This window comes from Amblyomma maculatum, chromosome 2, assembly GCF_055883805.1.
Source record: "Amblyomma maculatum isolate TAMU_Amacu chromosome 2, ASM5588380v1, whole genome shotgun sequence".
NCBI classification, from domain to species: Eukaryota; Metazoa; Arthropoda; class Arachnida; order Ixodida; family Ixodidae; genus Amblyomma; species Amblyomma maculatum.
In genome coordinates, this window is record NC_139345.1 from 134905488 (window position 1) to 134933102 (window position 27615).

Here is a 27615-nt window from a genome sequence, read left to right on the forward strand (position 1 = left end):
ACTCCAGATTGAATGCGTGAAAACTATCATTCTCGTTGTGTAGCAAAAGGATGTCACAAGGCGCTGAGGGTAAGAACAATAGCTTCTGTTCGAGAAAGAACGAACAAAACTTGCAACCTTCTCCCAGAGTATAGTTATGGAAGGCAACGAAAACGGTTCAAACTCTGCGCACGCAAAATTCAAGCCGAGACCGAGACAATGAATCTAAAGTTGGAGATGTTGCGACTTCCTGTGATGTCGACATAACACAGCACAGCGCAGCAGCATTCTGCAGCCTTGGCAGTGAAGAAAAAAATCTTTAAAGGAATACCAATAACGTCGGGAGACTCAATTTACCCTTGAATTATAGCGCAAGGCGCATGACGTAACCCGTGAAGCAGCAAAAGACTAACTTGCAGAATATAATTACCAAAACCACGCAAAAATTGTTTCGTATACTGTAAATAAGCAGACTTGATTGCTCTCCTGGAATGTTTCATTAGAGAGATTAGTCTTAACTGTTGGCTCCAAAGAAGTACTCATGACCAATTCAAAACTGACAGAACTTCGGATAAAGAACAGTACACAAATAAAACTGCAGATCCCTCACTGGCCGTCTGAACGTCCATAGTAGATTTATTTGGGATGTTTGATGATGCTCCTCTGAAGCGGGAAAGGCTTGTTTCCACAAATTCCAGCCCAGTCATCCGCGTTTAGGGTGAATGTCATGGTGCCTCCGTAGCCATTTCTGACAGCCCATTCGGCCTGGAAGCATCCAAAATAATTTTTATTCTCAAAGTATATAAAAAGCACAAAAACCAAATGAAGTGCTTAATACTGCTAATATTTAAGCGCAAAACGCCTCCCGTATAAGCTTGATTCTTAAGCCATTAATTCAACGCGTTTTCTAGTTGTGTTTGTGGCTGTAACAACATTCATTCAAACTGGAAAAAGTAAAGCCGACTAAAAAAACTTAACGTGCAAAGATGAAAAGACAGAGAGGGGCAGGAATAGTCAATAGAGAGTGCTTGTATATACATAGATGAAATACAATACATATAGGTGCAATCAGGCGTACACTGGCTCTGTTCCTGACTAATAATGACCATTTTTGCCAAAGGACGACCTAAGATCGTCAATAACCCCGGAAGCATTTTCTAAGCAGCAACCTACCATTAAAGACAAGAAATACTGTTGCCTCTAAAACTGAGGAATGCTTTTTCTTAATGGCAGTAGATGAAATGCTGCCGTATATGTGAGGACCAAATTATTGTGGGCTGCTATCAACTTCAAACATCATCGATGTAATCGCTTTCTAAACTGGCATATGTGGCATATTCACGCTCATAGGAATATCTGGTACCTACGCACAAGGTTTCTAAAGTTGCGGCACAAGGGTAGCCGTTCTAGTAATAGCACACATTTTCTCCTTAATCTTTTCAGTTGTTTCAATTTTTTTCCTTTATATCCGCGTCCCGAGGGCTCATATTTATTTGTCCACCAAAGAAGAGACTTAAATTGACAAAAGAGGAGCGTGAAAATTTCGATACGCTATTGCGCATCGGAATCTACCCCATCTCACCGTTCACCACAACTTGGTAACCAGGGTGTCCGTGGGTATTGCGCACACTGCATTATTGCCCTGAGAAGCAGGCTTTCAATTCTTCCTTTTTCACATGGAAAGCGAGCAAAGTAATAGCAGAAATATTTGGTAGGACACCCGTTTCCTCTTTTTGACGTTCTGGGTTAGAATGCGCCTTCTTAATGTAACAATGTCCGCTATTTATTGTTCATTTTTGTACGCTCCTACATGTACTGATTTTTTTTTTACTCTCAAGGCTTATCCGGCGCTGCAGAGAGGTGCGTACAAGGGTTCAACAAAATCCGAGAATACAAACAAAATGAACAACTAAGCAGTGGAGCAGATTGAAAATCCAAAAAGGTGACAAAAGCAAAGTGCCATAACAAGAATAAGTGGCAGAGGCTTTAAGACAGGAAATTTCTTAACACGTCTTTGAATGCTTCAATTCGGGAAATGAGTGGGACGGATGGTTTTACTGTTTTCCGCTTCAGGCCAGCATCGAATGGAATAAATGAAGATCTGTACGGTAAAATGGAGGCCGAACTTTCAGCAGGCTCAGAAAGAGGTTATATTTTGAATAACAAGCTGGCTAAAAAGGTTTCTGGGTTTGAAAGAAAATGGAGAGATTTTTCTCGACAAATACATTTTGTTGACTCATTTAATATTTCATTACAAATAGCGGTACGGGAACAATTAGAAGTAATTAAACGCGCTGTTATATCGTAAAAGTAGTAAAGAAGGATTACTACAACGAAAGTATAATTTATAAAACGGTCTCTTTGGTTAATAGCTTAGTTTTCGTGTCTCCATGAATCAATTTAAAGTCAATTTCCAGTCAAGAGGGATCTAAATCATTCCATGTCTATGTGCCACTGTTGCACACAGTAAAGAAACTGCCCCTACCTTAATTGCCACGCTATCCTGGTCGTCGTAACTAATCCACAGGGTTCCATTATGTAGGAATGGAACCTTCGCTTCTTCGTCATATTCACACGAAGCTCCATCTTCCAACAACCTGCACACCTGGCAAATAATATACCACATGATGTTGTAAATTTTTGAGTTCTCTGTGTTATTCAAAACAAATTGATTACACAAAATTGTGTCAACTAGTGTTTTCTTGCTAATGCTTAGGTGTCCAGGAATGAAAATGTCCACAGCACAAAAGATAATGGTTATAGACCATTTTCGCGGCGAGGTAGAAAAAGCCTCGAACAGGAGCGCGCAGCCTCACTCCTCCTTTCTGCTCTGTGGGGACGCGGTGATTGCAGCGAAGGCGCCAGGGCAATCAACGCAGAAGCCCACGCGCTACGCAGTCTTTTGCACACAAAACATCTTGAACAGATGAAAACCGTCTAAGGTTCTCAAGTGATACGAGCGATGGTCAATTTCTAGTTCGTTACATTTCGTACGCTTTAGACATATCCTATACCTTACCTCTCTACCGTCTTTTCCCCCGTTCCTTTCCTTCCGATCCACGATTGTTTCATTTCTGCCGGCCATACATAGCTACTAACAAGTGCCGCGGCTAGCAAAACCTTTTCCTTTTCGTTAGTGTTTTAATTATCAAGGAAATAAGAGCTTAAAACAGATCGTTAATAAAAGATAGAGATGAAAAGCACTGTGAGTTCATATCGCTATTCCAGTTGCAGCTATTTCTATCGGGCTATGACGAGCGGCCGCTTAATTTCAAACACCAAGCAAAAATGTTTCGCTTGGCAGCCTTTCATGCGAGTTCCGAACAGTGTGTTTGTAGAGAAGAGACAGAAAAAGCTCAATACCCGTGTGAAAAGCGGATGATGTTCTTTACGGCAAAATTTTACGGTTGGCTGCCTGGAGAAGAAAAATTATTTCGACGTACCTGAAGGTTTTGCAAGTGTGAAAAAACATGATTGTCCCAACTGAAGACAACGATGCCAAATAAATTGGTCGTCACTTTATTGTTTAACCAAATAGTGCCACAGTAAACATTTTTAGAAAACATGGCTCTCATAAGCTTTTGGTGCCGATAATAAATGTGAATGTGGTCATGGGAACGACAGCCATTTCCTTTTAATAAGCAAATCTTGCGACAACAGATGTTTAATGTAATAGTTGTTCATAAAATTACCTTCATTTTGTCACTTTGAACGTCAAACTCTACATAACCAAACCAAATGAAACAAATTTCGCTGTGGTCATTATGGGACATTATTCGTAAAGTCAAGATTTTATGAGATTCTACTATCCATTTCCTATTTCTTCTGCTGGACCTCAGCATTACAGCTGCATCAGACGATTCACAGCGAGGGACCAGTCACAGAAATTCCAGGATAGCAGCTCCCGTCTTCGACGACAGCCATCGCTGCTAACCACAAGCAATTGGTAAACCGGTGGCAGAGTAATGCAGCGAATGCTGAAATACGATTGCCAGGTGGTCAGTGCCAAGGACGCTTCAACGCCACTTGTTACCCTCAAACAGTGATCGAGGGCACAGTAAATGGAAATGAAGTGGACAATGGATCATGAATATAACATTAGTGGATGCGCAACAACTTCTCCCAGTATCCGCTGAAGTAGTAAACAGTCTATTAGCATGATCGGTTTGCCCAACAAATTTAGCACGATTAGCGTTGCTCCTACAATCACATGAAACGGCATTGGCTTGCTTTCATTGCTCTAAGCTGTTGCGGTCACCCATCCATACAAATCTTTCAAGAATAAAAATTAGATCCAAAGATGTCCTGTATTGTTTTATTCACCACGCCAATGGTACGCCACCGCCCCTCTGTGCCATACAAAAGCTACACGCTGACTGTAATCAGGCTTGCGGTCCATGGCCGAGAAATGCCTTTTGCTTATATGAAATCGTATCTGTAGAACGTATTTATGAATTTCGCTTGCTACAAACACAAGATTTGCTCTCCTAATATTACAAACATGACATCACTACCAAGTTTACAACGCCGAAATACTGATATACCCACCATAAATCTGGATGTATGGGAAATTCTACGATTCCGTACAATTTTCAAGCTCAAATCTTTGGCTCACAATCTACCAGCAATACTGAATAAACTGATACACATAGTAAGCCCCAGTCGAGAAGAACACGAGGTCTTCGTTTTTAGAGCAATGAAATTGCTGTTTGCTGTTTTTTTATTTTTAGATGGAACAACTCACTTTTTACGATGAAGCTACTGAATTTGTTTCACTACTTTCTTTTTTTTTGTCATTCAAAATGTGAATTTCATGTTTTGAACTGTTTGCGTTAACAATTTTAAGATGCAATTAGTAAATGGTTTGATTTGTGTCTTTCTTTTTGATGCCCAATGTAAATTTCATGTTTTGCACTGTTTATCAACCGACTATATAATGATTGTTAGTGCTAAATCCTACTGCTGTGTTTTCTTTTTGTGTGCTACTGCCCCGTAGTGGTCTCTTGTACCTTAGTCAAGCTTCATGGGGAGCTTTTAGCCCAGGAGGCCATTGATTCATATATTTCGCTCATTTTTGAATGAATGGCTAGATGCTGCTGAAAAGATTTCTTTTTAAGTCAGAGCGAAAAAGTGTGCACATGCAAGCTCCGCAATACGGATCTGTGTTCCTTGTCTTCTCTCCCGCCGACGTGAACGCAAATACCAGCCACGGCCGGTCTCGAGGGAGAGCGCGTTTCTCTCTTATCTTACGGCCTCTCCAATGGGGTCTGTTTCCACCGCCCGCCGCGCCTCAGTGAGGTCGCCACCGCCCCACTGCTGCTCCTCCGCTACAGCCCTTCACGCGCAAGGGAAACGCGCGCTCGCTCTTCGCTCCGCCTGCATCGGTTGCAATCGGGAAGGTCCAGATGTTTCACCCCTTATGGCTTATAGGAAAAAGCCGTAATCAGCGTCTGATTTATCGTGTATAAGCAATAAAATAGGCAATAAAGCGCACGAGACCGCGCGCGCATTCGTTAGAGCTGTCGCGCACGGTCGAATGAAGTTTCGGGTGAACTTACATCATCACTTTTTGCCCCGAAATTTTTCACAAACCTATATGTACCATTTTATGCAGTGTGCCTTTTAAAGCTGTAAGCAGGTATAGCGCGACCTACCGCTAGTGCATGGCAAACTGTTCGATGGATATTCTGTCAACTACTGCCATTTTCGTTTAGAGAAAAAGAGGCACTGAAGAAAATTCATAGCACGTCTCAGATTCAGAGTAAGGAACAAAAATTTACCCATACAGTTAAAATTTCAGTTGTGTAGTGAAGTGGGATGTTCTAGCTTCGTTTAAAACAAATCAGTAAGTTGAAAGACAGCAGATGTATACGTAGTCTCGCGACTGACGCACACGTAGACAGTCGTAGTCAATTTAATACAGTGATAAAAACACAACATTTAATCAAGGAAATGGGCATAAACAGGTATGCATAATTGAAAAGAGCAGCAAGCAATAAACAAAATGTCCTTCAATGTTAACACATTGCACTCATTCATGAAAACGGTACATGCAGCTAGAAAATTAAAGTCTCAAAATCTTTCTGGATGGTTTGTGCACATAAGGAACTGGCCTTTCGTTCCTGTCTGTCACTTTCTTAGCATAATTGACAAGAAGGATTCTGAGAAATTTCTCACATTTTAAAGAAGCGGACCTTATAGCATGGCTATTGTCAATGCCTTCCGGGCAACTCAGCAAAGGTGTGTTCTCAAGTGCTGGCTGGATTAAGATTTGAAGGACTTCAAGGACATTTGTGTGTGGTAGGTGCACGACAGCTTTTTTAAAAAAAAAGACACAACCTTGTCCAAGAGGGCTACAAACTCTGATTTTTTGATAATGCAGTCCGCTAGAATCTTGTCGTCGCAGAATAGTGTACATGGGGCTGCTTCTTTCGCTGGTTTCAAGAAGGATAGCACAAGCGTCACACTTGAATTCACTGATTAACTTCACAATGTATCCAGCGACGTAAGCTAAACCAGAATACGTGACAGTGGGTAATGGGATGACAGGAAATACCATCACTTCTTTCAGTTCCTTGGTTACTGATTGCGGCAGAGCTGAAATGATTTCGTCGGTGTCGACAGTAGGTGCCTAGGCGCGCAATACAGCGCGACATACAACTCCTATGGTCACCTCTGAATAAATAGCACAGGGAAAAGCTTTTATACCCATTATAGAGGAGTCTCCCTTGAGTAACAGTGGCGAATCTGTAATAAGCAAAGCATTCTACCATAATAATGGGGCAGCGATTGCTCTCTATAAGGCAGGCATTACTTCACAGATAGTTACAAGGAACTATTAGTTCAAAAACATACTAGAAAAAGAAAGAAAATATTGCTAGGAATTAGTGCTTGAAATAGATTTCCTGTTTTTTCATGAAATAATCATGATATCATGCAAACATTTCATTAAACCAACGCTTATTTGCAAAATTAAAATAATATATTTATAATACAACATAAAACATTTATTGGTCTATAAATTATAGCAAAATTGACAACAAAACTTAAAAGAGTTCCTCTGACGTTATACTAATACTTTATGTCATGTAAGCATTGTGCAACTTATATTACATTTTTATAAAATTATTTTCATCTTCAGTGTTACCTCGATGGTTTCTCATCTAGCGCTGAAAGACGGTTTTCCCATTGTTGCTGTTATGTTTGCCTTGAAGAAGCTTCGATGTGATCACTACTCATTCATATTTTTTTTATTCATCTTCTTGTACAGGCTTGGGAAAAAATTCAGATTAAAATGAACACAAGTAGATACCATGCCGCAATACATGTCATATGCTTGTCGAACGTTTGCTGAGCGACAGTGTTTTTTAATATAAAGACTCCATTCACGTGTGTAGCACGCTGACAGGATGCCGCTGCAGCATCTACCTTCTGTAATCTCTCATTTAGGGGCTGCACTCACCACGAAACCCGCGGGCGACAGCGCGAAACCAGGCAAAAGCCACCCGACGCCACTGAAGCAGATGCGGAGCGAACAGTGAGCAGGTCGCGCCCCTTGCGGCGGCGGAGAGCGTACCTCAAGGAGAAAAGTTCCCATCGGTCACGCGGCGATTGAGAAGGCCGTATGAAAGAGCGCGGGCTCTCTCCCTCGAGACCGGCCGTGTACCAGCATGGCGGTTGTCCGCACCTTAGCCGCTAGATGGTGCCAACTACGCAAAATGGCAGCTAACAAGTAGAAGGGAATTGTGCAGTCTGTAAGCCGCGGATATTGTAAACATAGAACCTAATTACCATCCGACGCCGAAATGCGTTCAACTTAAACACGCAGAGATAACAGATAAAAATTCTCTCGTCTTATCTAGGCTAAGCCTGGTTATGCAAGAAAAAACCTGTTTTGCTTCGAAACACTGTGTTGTCAAGTCAGGATAGATTCATATATACAGAGCGGAAGTCAAACGATCGGTTCTTGCGCGCGGCTCTTCCATGGCTGTATTCGAATCTCAAGCACACCAAAGCCGGGTAAAGGCGTAATAAGATATCGGGACATTTTGAAGAGGGAGATCGTTGGAGGGGAGCCAAATGGGCAGTGGTGACGGTGGAGAGAACACGTAGGCAGGGGACTCGAAAGCTGTGCGGCATTGTGTCAAGCAATATTGCATATTTGTGGATATACGTACCGGTACGAATATAGTTTTAAGTGTGTGTGAACATTGAGAATTAGCAGCAGGGTTACGAAGTAAAAGAACCGAAGCAGCAGTAGAGGAAGAAGGGAGCGCCGCCGATCCCGTGCGCCGCACCTGATGTCAAATTGTGGCGCCCAAGACCGTTGCTCGAAGAGGGTTGTAAAACTGTCGCTTTAAAATGATTATATGCTGCAAAAGCTTTAAGGCTACGTGACACAGGAAAATAAGCCCTCATATTGCGCGCAACTCAAGAAACCTGCTTGCGACGTACCAACGCCTCAGGATGGTTGCTGTTTGAAACAGTGCTCTAAAGGTTTCATTGCACTTTACAAGTGTGAGCTACACTCTGAAGAGCTGCAGTCGCTGTTTCTAATCAAATGTTTTGAGCATTACTTAAGCCGTACGCATGTTACTTTGCAGACGTATAGCTCTGCTTTACATACATATAGGACATGCATCATGCAGTTCAGGGCGTGCAGCCCATAACAATACCCCCTTGTCTTCGAAGTACAGTCTTTGTCGAAAATATGTAGAGTGCTTCATGGGACAGTTACGAGGCTCGCTGCGCATCCTAGCTTGCTTTTCCCTGTGTGAAGACGTCAGATGCATCACCGTATATTTATTAAGAACTACACTCGCTCTCCTGAGTTAAAGCTGAATGTCTCCTTTATAGCCAGATTCTGCATTTCTCCATTGTTCACTCTTAGTACAAACTCAAGAAAGGAGTTGTTTCGTCCACGCTTTATACGCTTCCAATTAAAGCGTAACCCACTCGGGGATCCTGCCATCCTGCATAGCATGCCACATCCCTTAAAATTTCTGTATCATGCACTATGCCAGGGCACGCTCATGGCAAAAAATCATTTTAGCCTATCTGTTAGTGCTCTTTAATGACACTTGTGTTTGTCTTAAAGGTAGCTGTAGGTAGCTGTATTAATATTATAAACGTAAAATAAGGAGAAGAATTTGTATGCACGGTTGCTAAAGATCTGCTAAAGACGTGTATAACCACTGCGGATCCCATTACAAAAATAATATGCGCTCAAATATGAGCCCTTCATCATATCTGCAGAACAATTACGTGTAAAAACATAGCGAGCTGGGACACTTGCATTCGAACACACAAAAAAAAGTCTTGTTGGCTAGGTATACGTCTCTTGAGGCTTCTGTGCCCCTTCTCAAGAAACAGTGTCAAAGCATGCAAACACACTTGACGAGAAGAGTAACAAAGCGCTTACTAGGAACTGACAGTTTTCTGCCTCCTCATTAAGAACAATAATACTAATACATATGCGCTTAAAAAAGAAAATCAGAGGAAAAAGAACAAATTTAGAAAGTGCTTGCGATTGTACCATGAAACAAATGTAACCAGCGTTAAGAAGAACCGTTAAGGAGATAGCCGAGGCTAGGAAAATATCCATACAGGGAAGTACGCGTGTTAGCACCCTTACGGTATTATTGATGCAAACCCTGTCACCCCTATTGGACTGTTAATCCTTGTTTATTGTACATAGTGTGATTGTTGTGTCGGAATATTCTTCCGTTTTTGTCTGTCTTTTTTCTTATTTTACCGTCCTTCCTTTTTGGTTCTTTCTATGCCTGTTTTTGTTATTTGTTGTGTTACTTAGCTGGAAGAAAATTGTCAGTTTCTAGTCAGCGCTGTGTCTCTCTTCTCGTCGAATCTATCGTTTTGTGTTTGTGTTCTTCCTTTTGAAAGATCGGCCGACAAGCCCACCGATATGTCCTCGCCCATGTTTAGTGCAGGCTTCCACAAAACTGCAGAAATCACTTTATGGCACCTGTACGAAAGCATCTAGATTTCAAGACACGCAAATCCTTTGTGATCCCCACTTAAACGTGCACAATAGCCTTCCGGTTTTTGCTGCATCCTCGTTGCTGTGACTGCGTAGACATTCCCGAAACTCGTACCTTTCAGACAATTCACTTGAAACTTTAACGACGGTAAATAAAAAAAAGTAATATTTTCACAGTAGTGTCGAATCTTCCGTGAGGAATGACAACGACATTGAAATATCCCAAAATCTTAAAGGAAGTTTTGATCTCGCTTATACTTGAAGCCACGCCCTCGATTTCAACACTGGACATACAAACGCCGTTTCAGAATGCTTTCTGGGCCGTCCTTCTAAGCATATTTAGGATCGTGGAAATATTTAGTATAGAGTTACGTGTTTCAGGGCTAGGTCTGCAAAGAAGGCTGTGCAGAAGGCGAACGAAGAGGACGAAGTGCTTACTCTTTGGTACAAGCGCAGTCAAACTTCGAACTAGGCGCATCACTGCTTGAAAAGGAGCCAAGGTCGCAATGTTGCGCCATAAGCACAAAAGGAGCTGTACTGTCGCTCCGTGACTTGCTGGGTTGAGTCATGTAGGCTATCCCAGTCAGGCCACCACTGCGAAGCAGCCGCGACAGTGGTACGAAGATGGAACCCAGCACCTCCGCCAAAGATGTTACGTGTTTCGAGGCTAGTTCCAGAGTACAAGACAAGGTGTACATTGGACGACCACTGCCCAGGACAGCACAGCACAGAGCGAACAACACGCTCAGCCCTTCGACCTCGTCGATCGTCCTCTTCGCTCGCCTTGTTCGTAGCAATATCTTTCAGCAATTCTCCTTTTCAATAGGTGGTATACGATCGGCGCTGCGTTGATTCGACGCCACCCACCATTTTCGTGGTGCACGTAGCCATGCAGACGACCTAGAGCATTGCTGGTGCGGGTCTCGTGGTTGCACCGCTTTGTGACTCTCGGTGCGGACTACCGGCCATGGTCCCGCGGTGGTGTTTAGACCATAAAACGTTTGGACTACTGCGCGCTGCAGCTAGTTGAAAAACAGCGTTCAATAATGGCGTTCTGCACAGACAACCTAGTGCATTTTCCTGGTGCGGGTATCGTGTCTTGTAGTCGCAGTGCTTCCTTTGAGGATAATGTGCAGCGAACCATGTGCTGTCTTGTCAACTGCGCTGCGCCTCACCTGCGGAACTCATGAAACATGAGGCAGTACACGAAAGGTCTGTTAAAAGTTGAACGCCCAGATACGTCACAAACGTCAGGAAATGGTGGCGACGATCTTTTTGCTTTGCCAAAAACGAGTTGACCGACGATGTGGAAATTATCTACATATGGATAAAGCGGACATAAACTATACGTTCGTCCGCAGCACAAGCCTTTTGTCTAGAGAGCACTTAAAATGCAAACAAAAAGAAATATTTGCATTTGCACAATTATCTTGCGAATCGTCTAGATAAGTAGCCAAAGATTAAAATTCTGCATGATGATAACATCGTTGTGATCGGAGAGGTGTTTTCCGATCACATATTTCGATCCAGGCCGGAGCATACGCTAAATTTCGCCATTTTCTACTTTGTGTTTTCAGGTGCGCCATCGCAGTCATTTCGCGAAAAACTACTGATTCCATTCATGGCTCCATATGAAAGCTGATGGCGAAGTTGTCCACGCCACTGTGTGTGCATGAATTGTTTGGGGGAGACATATTTTCACACTGGAACGGTCCTTTTTTTTACGTACAGACGGTGGTAAACCGTCGTAGCAACCTTCCATGCTCGACAGTCCAGGGTCCGGAATCACGTACAACTTCAGACGTGCCCTTTTCCGACACTGTGTGTACCTAGAAAAAAAATCAACCCTCTATCGTTGGACTCCACAAATCAGCGGCTCCATTGCTAACTTTCCCTTCCCTCTTCAATTCTCCCATATCACTGTCCAAAACTCTGATTCGAATCTGTCATTTGCAGCCTCTCCAAAAAGCGTGGTCATCTTGTGGTTCCATTTTAAACTCGGCGCCCAGCCAGGCTGCCCCTTTTTCATGTAGTACGCAGTTAGTCAATTCGAAGCACCTTGTGGGATCAAGTGCATTCTCAGAGCTCCAAATACGAAGGTTCTCTCCAGACACTTCGCTCACCTGTTATGAAGAGCGCAATGCACACGCGGTAGTGGGTCATCTAGTCGTTCGGGTCCTCTCTGCGAATTCATTCCCGCCGTATTGTCTCCCGCTTTAATAAAAGCGATGCCGTCTTCGAGCACTCTCCCTGCCTTGGTTTTGATGTCGAGAAGGACACCACATGCGGCATATTTTCATCGTTGCTTCCGTTTCGTGACCGGCTCGTGCAACCGTAAACTGCATAGAACACCATCATGAAGCGTTGTTTTCTAACTGGCTGCAACGCGTAGTAGTTCAAACGTTTTGCCATCCAAACGCTACCGCGATACCGTGGCCAGCAGTCCACATCACTAGTGACAAAGCGCGGCCACCAGGAACCCGGTTGCTACGCGCACCTCAAAAATGGCGGGCGGCATCGGTGCCCCGCGGCGCGGCAGTGAGCCAGTGCATGCCACTCATAGGACCTAGAACCTGCTTTTGCTGCTTATTTTTGGTGAGCGTCCATATCTACCTTTTTTGCGCAATTTTAATGGCTACTTTAGGTTGGGGAAACCTATGCAATGGGATAAAGCCAGTTATAATCCCCATTGTTCCATACCATGTGGCTGAAGGGGGCCGGCTAAGGGGCAGTACTTCCCAGGCTTACTCAAAACAAACAAAAATGAGGAAGGCAAGAAAAATGAAATGATGTGCCATGTTTTTAACGAATAATCACAGCTATCGCGGACTTACTTCAGGATAGTAGACGAAGCCATCCCCTCTTTCTTGGCGTCCAGTGGCAAGTGCGCCGACTTCCCATGAGTCAGGATCTTTCAGCACCCACGCGAGCCCGTAAGTCGGAATACCGACCATGATTTTGGACTTTGGCATGCCCAAGTTCGCCCAGAGTTCAACGCTATTTTTCTGCACAGAATGCAAGGGCAAGGAACAAATAATCAGTTCACCTTTAACGCACCTCCTATGACATAAAATTTTTCAATAAATTTGCATGTTTCACGCACTGCTTTTTTTAAATTTTGTGTTGAGAGATCTAGCTGAAGCAGAGTTCTTGACACAGCGCAATCCTGTTGCTGCTGGAGAAGACCATTTACCCCTACGCCCATAGAGCACAACAAAATCTGTGCACTTTAGCTACTCTGCCTGAAAGGGTCTCTTAAAAATAAAGAAGGAACGAATTTGCGGTATTGTCAGAATGTATTCTAAATGGTATTGCGCACAAGTGTGCTTGCTCAATATGTAATTATATTTTGATTGTTCTTTTCCACTTCGTAACAGTGATGCTCCTTTTTATGTCACGAGAACTTGGGCAAAAATGCTTCCTAATAGTCACAGGCATTCGTTTTCACCGCAGCGTATACATAATTACCCGATAGACTGTTGGTCATTCTGCAGCATTTTGCTTCAATGTAACAATTCTGTTCAGCATTTTTGCTAGAGGCACGTAATTTTGCATCTAGTACTGCAATTAAACGAAAATTACTACAGGCATTTCCTCAACTCATGCCTGCTGTTGGACAATTACATTGTAGCGATAATATTAAAGAGATTCGCTGGCAGGTAGAAAAGCGATACCATTTCCGTAAACATAGGCGAATGTTTCCGACATGGCTTACTGCAAAAAGCACTGAACCTATGCTTCTTGACTTCTTGAACACGACGCTCTCGGTTCATTCTGCCTACCAAATAGCATTACATGGAAAGTTAATAACACGTGTTTGGTTTAGTTTTGTTCATCAACATGTTAGATCAGCAATATCTCACTTCCTTCCCTTATTCAGTTTAGGTCTCTCATAATACATATATACGATGACCGAAATGTGAAACCTAATGCACAACTCCGGGTGCCATTGTTGACTCCGCGATGGGGTAACGTATCCTTGTTTGTAATCTTGATTCGGTGCCTAACGTTCAACGTTGGAAGACGAACCTAAAGCATATCTTTTCATATTTGCGCGTGGTAGGAGGTTCTACTGCATATAAAATTTCCGCCAATCAATGACGTCGATTCTTAAGAAGGTTACTTAAAATTAAAAGCGCTTTACAGTATCAATGGCAACACACAGGTGAAAATGAGGACAATTTGCTCCACTATGTAATGACAGTCCCCCTGCAGGACGTTCGCGGCAATCGAAATGTACACTATATAAGTACGGCGAATGGCCGCCGTGATATTCGCCTTGATGTTAGTAAAGAATCTAGTAAAGCGTTTCTATTCGATCTGATCGCTACAGCTAAAAACAACTGCAAAACAAGATGTAAATGTCCGCAATAGTAAGCCCCCTATTCAGTACCATTGAGGTCCTCCAGCTCCGCCATAAAATTAAAAAACAAAAGTGCGATATTTTGCAATTCACTCATAGGTATATTTTAGCCCACATTCATAGGTTATATCACATGACTATTGCCTTGCCTTTTCTGGACACTATCTACTCAGAAAAGGAGAATGAACTTCTTAATGAGGAAAAATGAATGACATGTGAAACAAGCTTTTGAAGCCATGTTACTGCCATCTGAAGAGGTGTAAGCTTCCTCATCTTGGATAGAGCGTGAAAATTATTTACTGATATTAAAGGTGTGGGCGTTCACTGCTGTCAAAGAGAGCCTTGTATGCTACTCCACTCTGCGGAAGTCAGAAAAGGGAAGTAAAAGAGAGTTAGGGGGCGAATAGAGGGTGACATCATTATGCAGGGAAATTGTTTGTGAGAAGCCAGGATAATACGGAAACCATACACACACTTCATAACTTTTCCATACGCACCAGTTTTAACTGTATACACAGCGGCATAGGTGCAGAAAACTTTCCGTTTTTTTTTTCAGGGGACGTTTTTATTGCCTATGAGTGTAAGAAACTCCGCCGAGCACTTTTGCTAAGCCAAGATTGTTGTTTTGCGTTTATCGTCTGGTAGGTGCAGAAAAAAACATGCTTATTACAATTCCACCAGTTGGCGCACATGAATGTTGCAAGCTTTATGCTTGCGGCCTGGGGTACACTCAGCAGCTAATTAGCCATCACGTTGACTGCATATGGATTCTGAATGAGAAATGACGCTATGACGCTGAATGAGTATATGACGCTACCTTGAATGCTGCCCAAGGAAATGTTGGATCTAAAGTTTGATACGGAGTCTATGTTAGTATGTCTATGAGGTAGTAACAGTAGTCTCTCCAAGCTATAACCTGACCGGAGCTAGATCTAACAAAACAATTGTGTTAACCGAATGCTGCACTTACCACATTGAGCGTCTGTAGATACAAAGGTTCACTACATCTTGTGAACAAAGGACTGTTGTGATTCACCCAGGGCGTGTACCAGCTGTATAGGTGCAAGTCATACGTCATCAGGTTCACGAAGTCCACGAACCTGTTGAGACCATCAAAATTGTTGATGAAAAAATAAAACAATTTTACAATTTTCCTTACTATCTTTAATTGCGAAAGGTAAAGGAAGGACGGGGGAAATCACTCTGAAATGGGTTTTACTGAGGGTTCAACGGAATATAGTCCTCTGTAAGCTGCACGGCGAACAGCACAGGAACACAGTCCGTCTAGGTACAAACCAGCGAGCTCGAGCAGCGCAGCGGCACTTCGCTGTTCTCTTCCTCGTGTTTCGTGACATCCGCTCTTCGTTCACTACAATTCCCCCGGGAGCGAGGAGGAGCCACCCTGGCGACCTATGGCGAGGGCAAGACGAGCGGGTCGTAGTATGTTTTGAGGCGGCTCACGTGCACAGTTTCGCGGCCGCGATGACGCATGTTCGACAAGTATTGGATTTCTTCCCCATTTTCACTTAACTCGAGCCCAACATCAGGCTGTAGGAAGCGACTCAATCTCCTTCCTTTCTTTATATTTTGCTTTGTACAGTGCCCCGAACTATTATCATCACCACGAAACATCCACTTTAATCACGGCCATTTTCCACCAATGACACTTTTTTTGGAGTTTCCGAATTTGCTACAAAGATATCCCATTTGTACCATTCGTAAGCGGGAACTGGTTAAAAGTGCTAACAACGGGGCATGATATAGCATAAATCAGCGAATAATTGCAGAATAAAAAGATTTTATGTTGCCCTGGGTGTGATCACTGGATGGACGGAACTGTGACCTTCATAACGTCATAACGGCATCTTAACGGCAACGCGTCTGGTAGTTTTGAGCCTATCTCCTGTGAAGCGAACATTTGGTTAGCGTCCCACGCTTGTTACGTCATTCACGTTGCAACTCAATATCTTAGCCGCTTGACAACTTATGACTTCCTTTCAGGAATCCTCTTTCCCTAATCTCTATTGTTTTCCGCGAATATTAACTTTAGTTCTCGGCCAGATATTACAGACGGATCAGTGTATTCCTCGGTGTAAATTAATACCTGCCACTTTCAAGCGCCGCATTATTTTTTTTTATTTTAACTGGCGTGAATAATGCAGCCCCATCACGGTCCTTCACGAAACAACTACACGTGAGCAGTGCTCCTCGATTACACTTCATCTAATAATTAAGGCTAAGAAAAAGTCTTAGAATGATAAACAGCAGGGTAGAGCAAAACAGAGTACTTGATACCAACAATAAAAGGACTGCGAGAGTGTATATATGTCTGCTTGCAAGCACCATATTTTGATAAGGCAGCGCCTCTGGTAAGCCGAGTGCCCGAAGACGTGTAAGACAGGAGGATTGTTTAGAGACAGCCTCCGTATCGCAGCCTACAAACGAAGCCAAATGAACTAATAAAAAGTATTGGCAAATGCCGTCATTTTTTGAAACCCTCGCTGATGGTACGCATTGGCAAGCGTGGCAAAAAATCGGACTCATGGCGCAAGTTTCATAGTTAGTAGCTTTCTATTTGTTTTAGCTTTCATTTCCCTCAATACGAATGACTCCTACGTCGCTTGAAGAATGTGCGGTCTTAGAGCCCTTAATGCAATTGTTAGAGAGGTTTCGAATCACATAGGATATCGACAACTGGACACTCATAATTAACGCCCGTGTCAAAGCCACTCCAACAACGACAAATTTTGGCGCCGCAGAACAAGAGATATTCTGTAAGTCGAGATGGCTGTGAAGCTAGAAGCATGGGATTAGGAATAAGGCACAGTATGGCTACTATCCAGTGACCCTTAGATTATCCGTCTTTGGTAAAGGTATAAATAGCCTGAAGTGTCGGCTTCTCACTCTTACACCGGTACATTTAAGAAAGCCTTCAAGCTGCATATATCTACAAGGTTAGTTAGAGCAACTGCCTTCACCGTTTCAGACGTTTTAATCACTGACCTAGGCCAGATTTGAATTATTCGGGCCAACCTCTCTGCCTTTTCCTTTCAATAAATCCATCTATCTATTAATCACTGACCAGGCTTACGGGCTCCATAATACGAGCCAGCAGCAACATATGCAGGCAAGTTACATTTGGCAAGACGATACCCCTGCAGGATATATCTTCCATGATGTTTTTGTATTCAGATTGAACTCCCACTAGACGTGCGTAGTAGACCAATTTGCGGCTAAGCGTTTCGCTAACGAAACATGTTGCAATATTTTTCAGCTCAGCAACGGTTGTTGTGTGGTTACAGTGCTATAGCCTGTTGGTCCTGAAGAGAGGCATTTGATATCGACCACTGAGGCTCCTTTTTTATGATGGGAAAACCGAGGCGCCCGTGTATACTGTGCTATGACAGGGAACGTTAAAGAGCTCCAGGTGCTAGAAATTTCCATGCCCCTCCAGTACGGCGTCCCTTATAGATTGTATCTCTTTGGGGTATGTAACTAACCCATCAGCAATTTTATTCTCACATTCTTTTATTAATCTCCATTTTTCGCACCATTTTCTTCAAAACGACCCCTCGTCTGCCAAAAATTACATAGCTGATTAGGAAACGGGCTGGATCCTGCTGATTAGGCTGAATTAAAGAAGGACTTCATCTTTTTTTCTTCCGCACTGCTTACCGTGCCATGCGGCGGACGTAGTACCGTCCTACCACGAGTAGACTCGGCGCGGGAACTGCTACCGACAACAGCAGCTGCCGTTCTCCTTTTTTCCTGAATTCCTTAGACATCCCATACAAAAATTGTCTATGTACTTCAATGGAAAAGTTTATGGTCAGCTATGTCTATCTATGGCTATAAAGTGCCATTGAAATATTTATAGGCAGCTATAGAAAATTCTATACCACATTGTCTATAGCTTCTGGACAATACAAAATATTTTTAGCTAACTATAGAAAACCATATGTCCATGAAGCTATAGACTAGTAGCCATTCAGTTATCTTTAGCTGTCTATAGAAATGTCAATGCTTCTAAAGCCACAGACTGCAAGTCATATAACCTGTTTTAGCTGGCTATAGAATATTGTATATACCAAAAGCTATAGACCAGTAGGCGTACACCCTTATATGAAAGTACACATATCGTCGGTTCGAATCCCTCGCGCGACTTGTTCTCTAGCTTGATTAAGGGTTGTGTGCTGTATGCAACGAGGAACCGTATGTCATCAACTACAACGCTGTACGACAAAAGTATTACGTCACAGTCTTGGTATAACTGGTGGGAGCACTGTCGCCGCATGGAGGTACGCCTGCAGTGAGTACCTCCGACCCATGATGGTTTTAGTTGTGGGGACTGGTGGCCAATTTTCAGTCATTTATTCATCGAATTGAAAATAAAACCGAAGATATAGAGCATGACACACGTGCACATACACACTTGCGCATACACAAACACACGCGCGCGCGAACTTTCTATAGCTGACAATAGAAAATGCTAAAGACAGCAAATACTTAAATTAGGACACCAGAATGAGTCCATAGGTTATAGACTTCTATAGCAGGCTATAGCTTTTTGGGCCAAATATCTGTAGCCGACGATAGAAAGGATTTTCTATAGCTGGCCATAAAAGTTTGTTTGTGACCATAGAAAATGCTAAAGACTGCAGTACATAGGGAGCCATAAGTCTATAGAATAGGTTAAGGACTTCTATAGAATAGATTATCGAAAAACCTAAAGACTACCTACCATAGGAACGGCCATAGCTTTTTGGGCCCAATATCTGTAGCCGACCATACAAAGAAGTTTCTATAGCTGACCGTAAAAGTCTATACGTGTCTATAAAAAATGCTAAAGACTGCAGTAAATAGGGAACCATAAGTCCATAGAACAGGTTAAAGACTTCTATAGAACAGACTATAGAAAAACCTAAAGACAGCCGTAGAAGCGGCTATAGATATTTGGGCCAAATTTCTATAGCCGACCATACAAAGGATTTTCTATAGCTGACCATAGGAAATTTTTGTATGGGATGTCCTGCGCGGAAATGAAGGATCCATCTTCACATTGTCTCTTAAACCTATATTCAGGTCCTACACGTATCACATAATGTGAAGCTCCAACATGGCCACTTTGAGTTACGATTCTTTTAAAACAACTCGAAGTTACTATCTTTATGCAGGCTTACTCAATTCACCTTTTTCAGCGATCGCGTAGGAAACACTTGCGGCACATCCACTTATCGGGCTTCTGATGTCAGCTTAGAGAAGATCACTATCCGAGTACCCAGAAATTGATACGACCCGTCGAGGCATGAGACTACATTCAAATCGCAAATATACGTTTGAATTCTGAATTGACCTGACACTGTCCTTTGCCCTCTAGTCATGATCAAAATATTTCATTATTTTTCGCGTGGTACTTTACATGTAATTCGCACACAACACATATTTGTTATTTATGTATAAGAAATGAATTCTAAGGGTTGCGCAGGAGCATTCAAGAAATCAATAACAATCACTTCTTGCATCGTCATATACATCCCTGATCAAGCCGGTCCTGTGGATGTGGCTCCGGAGCGATGAGATGTGGCGGACAGATTTCGCGACCACTTCTGTTGTTAAGATGTACCCAAAGTACAATGGCATATGCGCCTCATAAAAAAATGCGAGATTGTCATCGCATAAGCGTTTACCTTAAACGTGCTCTCGACTACCCAAACGCACTTCTCTGTCAAACGTAACAGACCAGCCGGACCAGCGGCCAGTCACAGTTAGCAGCAGCCCTGTGGGTCCAAACGCTGTTACGTGCTCACTCCCGGCTGCAAATGTAACTTCTATGACATGCTGCTTTGCCCAAGGTTCTTTTTCTTTAATTATATTATTATAAGCGAGTTGCGCTCTGCGCCATTACAGCCTTTGGTGAAAACGCAGGCATATGCATGACAGGCAGCAAGGCGTGCTTTCAAACTGTGACAAGAACCAAAGAATGACGCCCCATTACTCGACTTGAATCCCGCTATGGTCGCCATCGTTACAGAGCGGTAATATTGGCAGTGAAACTGCACACGTTGCGTTATTAGTTTTCAGCTAAAGACCAGATATTCGGTGAAGCTGAATCCTGGAGAGAGCGCTGCGCGGCGAGAACGCAAAGCAAATTGACATGTTTAAGTGGGGCAAGCGGTAAAGCAGCAGAAGAGCGATGAGAAAAAACACGAGCCTATGTTATCTTAGCTGAAATAAAGGGAAAATGCACAATGGAGAGTGATCTAAGCGATGGGAAAATGGCCGAGAGTTCAATAGCGAAAAGGAAACGTTAGGAAGATAAGTTAACATATTTAGAACTTCTGTTATTGTTTGTTTTGTTTTGTTTAACGCCCCAAAATGACTCAGGCTATGAGAGACGCCGTAGTGGAGAACTCCGGAAATTTCGACCACCTGGGGTTCTTACCCTTTCATGGATCACTGCCTTGTCGTGGCGGAGGGGCTTGCGAAACTCGATGAAGTCGTGAGCTCTGCTGTGTAGGGCCACCCATGATAGACAGGTCACGGCAGAGAGTTCTGACAAAATGTGATTCACTGGAGAAGGTAATGGCAACCCACTCCAGTATTTTCTGCCAAGAAAACCCTATGGCCAGTCACAATACCATTATCAATATGGAGCCGGAAGATGAGCCCCCCAGGTTGGAAGGCGTCCCACATGTTACTGGGGATGAACAAAGGGCGATTCCTAGTAGCTCCAGGACGAATGAAGCGGCTGGGCTAAAGCCAAAAGGACGCTCAGTTGTGGATGTGTCGGGAAGACCGGAAAGTCCGATGTTGCAAGGAGATATATCACATAGCAACATGGAATGTAAGATCTATGACGCAAGGTAAACTGGATATCGTCAAGCGAGAAATGGACAGATTGAACATTGATATCTTGGGTATCAGCGAGCTCAAGTGGACCGGAATGGGAGAATTTAACTCCGGCGACCATTATGTCTTTTATTGTGGGCACGAATCCAAGAGAAGGAATGGGGTCGCTCTCATAGTAAACAGAAGAATGGGCAAAGCAGTGCTAGGGTACAACCCCAAAAACGACCGAATGATTTCACTTCGGATCCAAGGTCACCCTTTCAACATAACAGTTATCCAAGTCTATGCACCGACCACTGCTGCTGAAGAAGCTGACGTTGAGAGATTTTATGTGGACCTACAATGCCTTTTAGACCGCACCCCATCATCAGACGTCGTTTTTCTCATAGGAGACTGGAATGCTAAGGTAGTGAGTGAAGAAATATCCGGAATTACAGGCAAGTTCGGTCTTGGTGAGCCAAATGAAGCTGAGAAGAGGCTAGTAGAGTTCTGTCAAGAAAACAACCTGACCATAGCGAATACTCATTTTCAACAGCACAAGAGGCGCCTGTACACATGGATTTCACCGGACGGCCTGTACAGGAATCAGATCGATTATATTATTTGCCGGCAGAGATGGAGAAGCGCTATACAAGCAGTAAAAACAAGGCCTGGGGCCGATTGTGGCACCGATCATCAGCTTCTTGTTGCCAAAATTAAGCTTCGATTGAGGAAAACGCAGAAAACTAGAAGGCCTTTCAGGTATGATCTGGATCAAATTCCATTAGAATATGCTGCGGAAGTGAGGAATCGATTTCAAGAATTAGATCTAGAAGACAAAGAGCCCGAAGAGATGTGGACTGATCTTCGTGATATAATACAAGAAGTTGCTACTAAGGTAGTTCCAAAGCAAAAGAAATGCAAAAAAGCAAACTGATTATCTGAAGAGGCTTTGCAAATAGCCGAGGAAAGGAGGATGGCAAAAGGTATGAGGGAAAGAGAAAGATACAAGGTTCTCAATGCGGATTTTCAGAAAATAGCAAGGAGAGATAAGAATGCTTTCCTGAACATACAGTGTCAAGCAGTTCAGGACAACAGCCAATTAAGGAACACAAGAGCTCTGTATAAGACAATCAAAGATATCAAAGGAAGCTTCTGTGCTAAGCTGGGCGTGATAAAGGACAAACGAGGCAAGGACCTCACTGAAGCCTCAGAGATAAAGAAGAGGTGGCAGGAATACACAGAAGAACTGTACAGGAAGGACCCGGATGTGCAAACCCAACATAGGACGGCTGTGATTACTGATCTCGAGCCGGGCATCCTGAAGAGTGAAGTTGAATGGGCCTTAGCCAGCCTTGCTAAGAACAAAGCTAGCGGAATTGATGGTATTCCAGCTGAGTTGCTTCAAAACCTCAACCACGACGCTGTTAACACACTGCATACATTATGTCAAAAGATTTGGACAACCCTGCAGTGGCCACAGGATTGGAGGAGGTCAGTTTACATCCCCATTCCAAAGAAAGGCAGTGCCAAAGATTGTTCTAACTACCGCACGATCGCACTTATCTCGCATGCTAGCAAGGTGATGTTAAAAATCCTGCAAGGTAGGCTGCAGCAATGTGGATCGGGAGCTTCCGGACGTGCAAGCTGGGTTTCGCAAGGGCAGAGGAACTAGAGACCAAATTGCCAACCTTCGCTGGATCATGGAAAAAGCAAGAGAGTTCCAGAAACCCATCTACTTCTGCTTTATTGATTATGCGAAAGCGTTTGACTGCGTAGATCACAGCAGATTGTGGCAAGCTCTCCAAGAGATGGGAGTTCCAATTCACCTCATCTGTCTCCTCAGGAAACTTTATGAAGGGCGAGAGGCCACAGTCAGAACTGGGCATGGTCTTACTGATTGGTTTCCGATTGAGAAAGGGGTGAGGCAAGGCTGCATACTGTCGCCCTGCCTATTCAACCTATATGCAGAGTGCATCATGAGGAAGGCCGGTCTGGACGAGTCTTCAGCTGGAGTGAAGATTGCTGGAAAACGTATCAACAACCTTAGATATGCGGATGATACCACTTTAATGGCAGAAAGTGAAGTGGAACTCAAGAGACTTCTGATGCGCGTACAAGAAGAGAGTGAGAAGTTTGGGCTTAAACTGACCATTAAAAAGACGAAGATCATGGCGTCTTGCCCTATCAAGTCCTGGAGCATCAATGGACAAGAAGTGGAAGCTGTGACAGATTTTCTGTTCTTGGGAGCCAAGATTACCTCGGAAGGAGACTGCAGCCATGAAATTAGGAGACGCCTGCTTCTGGGAAAGAGAGCAATGGTTAGCCTTGACCGCCTAGTAAAGAGCAGAGACATTAGTCTGCCAACCAAGATCCGTATAACCCGTGCTATGGTCTTTCCAGTTGTGACGTATGGATGCGAGAGTTGGACTGTGAAAAAGGCTGACCGCCGAAGAATTGACGCGTTTGAATTGTGGTGCTGGCGAAGACTCTTAAGAGTTCCTTGGACTGCCAGAAGATCAAATCAGTCGATATTGTCGACCATAAACCCTGACTGCTCGTTGGAGGGTCAAATTCTAAAGTTAAAGCTCAGCTACTTTGGTCATCTGATGAGAAGAGCGGAGTCGCTGGGGAAAGATTTGATGTTGGGAAAGGTTGAGGGTCGCCGGAGAAGGGGTAGGCAGCGAACGCGATGGTTAGATGGCATTCTCGAGGCATTGCAGATGAAGCTATGTGATGTTAAGAAGATAGTGAGAGACCGGAAAGCGTGGCGTGACATGGTCCATAGGGTCACGAAGAGTCGGACACGACTGAACGCCTGAACTGAACTGAACTGGGGTTCTTTAACGTGCACTGACATCGCACAGCACACGGGCGCCTTTGCTTGTTGCCTCCATCGAAAAGCGGCTGCCGAGGCCGGGATTCGATTTCGGATCCTTGGGAATAGTAGCCGAGCGCCGTAATCACTGCGCCACCCCGGCTGGGGAGAACTTCTATTATATTCACAGAAACACACGTTTAACAATTCCCAAATTTTTTTTTACACAAATCGATCCTTTTCAGTGCCATCATGTAAGGGGCCATATGCGGGAAATTAGCTTGCAGATTACTTGCAAGAAGAATTTTATTGGAGTCGTGAAATACCCTCCGCACGTTTAGGTTCGTGGAATATAGATATAGTGATAATGAACATCAGCAAAGGGAATCGACGCCGTAATAGGGAGCTAGATGTTGGCTGTAGGCCGGATGTTCCAGTACCGTAGTAAAAGCATACGGTAGATTCTATTTCCTTTGTCACCCTATGGCCATAGAAATCAGAGAGCTTCCAATAATTTCTAAATGGTGCAATCTCCTACCATAGCTATCTTTATCGGAAGCCGAAAACAGCTCCCAACTATTGACTCATAAGAAACAATGCCTCGGCATCGCCTGAACCACAGTTCCACACAGTAAATTACTTTTTAAGTTGCATAAAGCAGGAATTAATGAAACTATTCTGATGTGGATTGAAGCTTATTTGAACAATCACAGGCAGGTTGTGCGTATGGGTGACTGTTTCTCTTCAAGATTAGAAGTGTTCTCTGGCGTTCCTCAAGGGTCGGTTCCAGCTCCATTATTGTTTTTAATTTATATTAACGACATTAACGAGGTTACTGAGTCTCCTGTAGAGTTGAAGGTTTTTGCAGACGATTGTTTAATTTACTCTCGAATAACTCAAACTGACGACCAGATCAGAATAGACCGAGTCCTTCATTCCTTGAATCTTTGGTGTGAGAAATGGGACATGGAAATTAATTACACCAAATCAACTTTCGCACATATAACATATAAAAAGAGTGTTAGGTTATATTCCTATAACGTTTGAAGCAATAAACTAAAACATGCTGATTCCTTCAAATATTTAGGAGTCACAATTACACATAACCTTCAGTGCCATAAACACATTATTAATGTGTGCTCAACAGCTTCACAAAAACTTTACTTTTTGAGAAAGAAATTAGAATATGCAACAAAGGATGCTTACAATCTTGTCCACCTATGAAATTTTCATACACCCATCCTTGGAGTACGCCTGTGCTGAACAAAAGTTTTAAAAGATAAACTGGAAGGTATTCAAAGAATGGCCGCTCATTTTATTTTGTCAATGTACAGAAGAACGGACCCAGTGACGGAAATATTAAACACATGTGAACTCTATTTACTTGAAAATCGAAGGCAAAAATCCAGGTTAAAGCTTTCATTTCAGATACTTCAAGGACATTCAAAGATAAGCAAAGATATATATATTTACTCCCCTGAAAATCGGAGCGCCAGAAGAAACCACACGAAAGCAGTCAAGCCTTGTGTCACACGAGTTGATGTTTTCCGCAACTCCTTTTTTCCTGATGTCATTGAATCTTGGAATGCTTTGCCAGTTGAGGTTGTTGAGCAGACGGACGTGCACAAATTCGAACGATCCATTGATGTTTTGTATATAGAGCGTGCAAATTGACAACTTGGCGTCATTATAATATGTTATGAATGGTATTTTATTTTATGCCCTCCCTATATCGACCCTCAAGCGAGGGTTAGCAGTATCAATAAAAAAAATTGCCATTCTTACAGGCATAGGATGAACATTCCAGGTAGTGAGCAATCACAATGCTCTGTGCTGGATCGTCATTCTGAAAGATCCCTCTGGCTGCCCTGCTCAATGGAGAATGCGATTTCAAGAATTCCACACGAGCGCTCATCGAAGCGCCGCCTGAAGGAGGTGGTGAAGACGCTTTCTTCCTACCAGTAATCTAGTTAGTTATTAGCTTTATAAAAGTTTTATGGCGCATAAGCAACTATGGCTAATATGTGTCAAACACAAGATTAGGTGGTTTGTTATCTCATATTATGCCTATATTGGAATGAAAACATCTCATTCTTGAGAAACGTGAAAACAAGAGAAAAATCGTCGAGTGCTTGCTCGACAAAAAGAAATGCAGGATGAAAAGAAATATATTTTTGTACCATACAGTAAAACACTTTTGCTAAGCTTGTCAAGTTGTCAGCGTGAAATTAGAAAGTGAATAAGGGTAAGCTCAATGCCACAAATGTTGTGCACAAGTTTGTCTTTTTTAGCGGGTAATTATGAATGACGTGCCTGTGTCCTGTGTATGAGGGACATATTTTTCCTCAATGAATAGTTTTTGGAGTTAACCTGATTGTCATTCTCCTAATGTGGGCTTTACGGGTAAAGCTTGTTGTTCGCTCATTTTCCTAAGCCGCCTGCTGCTTAGCTCTTAATTAGGTGCCACTCACTTCCTGCAATCTCTGTGTAGCATGCTGATTTGTTTCATTACACATTTTGTGCCCGTGCAGCGCATACAGCTGCTCTTTCATTACCCCTAATAACATAATGCTTCCTATCAACAGTTCAGCATTTTTTGGAGTTTATTGCAGCGATGACGTTTAAAGAATCTTATTTTCTTCACAACACAAACAGCGCAGCATTCAGCTTAAAATAGATGTACACTGAGGTAAACGTATTGTTTTCTCTGTTGTGCCCTGTACTATAAAGCTACCAACGTTTTGAGCCGTCTATTATAAAATTTGGCGTAACTTCTATATTTTTCATTCAGTGCTAGGTATTCTAGTAATATGTGCTCACGAGGTATTTTAGTTTTCTGAAATTGCATTAGTATAGCTTTGAATACTGGGGAGACTGTGTGCAATGGTCGGAGTGGTTTATGCATTGCGTTCATTTATTTAAGTCTTGGTAATTGTGCTCATGGCGCATGAGCAACGGCCTAACCAACAGGAGCTTAATTGTTGCTGAGCACAATTCTATATGTACATTTTGTGAGCATTGAATTACAGATGTTTTGAGTGAGAACGGATTTTAAAATGTATATTAGTGAGGTACTAATATCTTCTGATGCAGGCTCATTTGTTTCTACATAAACACTGGCTATATCGGGGATGCTCTATTAGCACCGTGTGATAACCGCAAAGCAATAATATCTATTGGGTCAAGTCGTTCCAAGTAGTGTGCCCTTGGTGAGTCATATACTATGCATCCGTAGTCTAACCTGCTACGCTCTACCGAGTGATATATTTGCAGAAGGCATGTTCAGTCGGACCCCTACCGTTTGCGTGAGAGCACGTTTAGGACGTGAATGGTTTGCGTAGCTTTCTTTTTATGGTTGTTTATATGGGGAAGAAATGCAAACTTTAGTCAAATGTCATACCTAAACATTTATGTTTCTGTTTCAATGGTAGAATGGTTTTGTTGAGTTATAGCATGAGATCGATCTGTGAGCCTCTTCTCAGTGAAAACACAATGGTTACTGTTTTTAAAGGGAAGCGTAAAACCCATTTATGTCTACCCAGGTAGCTCGTTTATTTAGTGTCCTTTAAATTTTCGTGCACACTTAGATATGCTGGAGGAAGTGCATGCTATTTGCTGGTCATATACATA

The 27615-nt window shown here is 43.0% G+C and overlaps 1 protein-coding gene across 1 annotated transcript in view; it reads right to left on the reverse strand.

Annotated features, from left to right (window-relative positions):
- Positions 1-588: 588 nt before the first annotated feature.
- The window catches only part of LOC146199937 (acidic mammalian chitinase-like), a 32769-nt gene continuing 5742 nt past the window's right edge, over positions 589-27615 (reverse strand). Inside the window, exons 4-9 of the mRNA XM_084592234.1 lie at positions 23710-23721; positions 18015-18115; positions 15310-15439; positions 12811-12981; positions 2465-2584; positions 589-744 (exon numbers count right to left, since the gene is read on the reverse strand). Coding sequence (XP_084448360.1) covers positions 616-744; positions 2465-2584; positions 12811-12981; positions 15310-15439; positions 18015-18115; positions 23710-23721 — 663 coding nt within the window. The 3' untranslated portion in view covers positions 589-615. The remainder of the gene's footprint in view (positions 745-2464; positions 2585-12810; positions 12982-15309; positions 15440-18014; positions 18116-23709; positions 23722-27615) is intronic.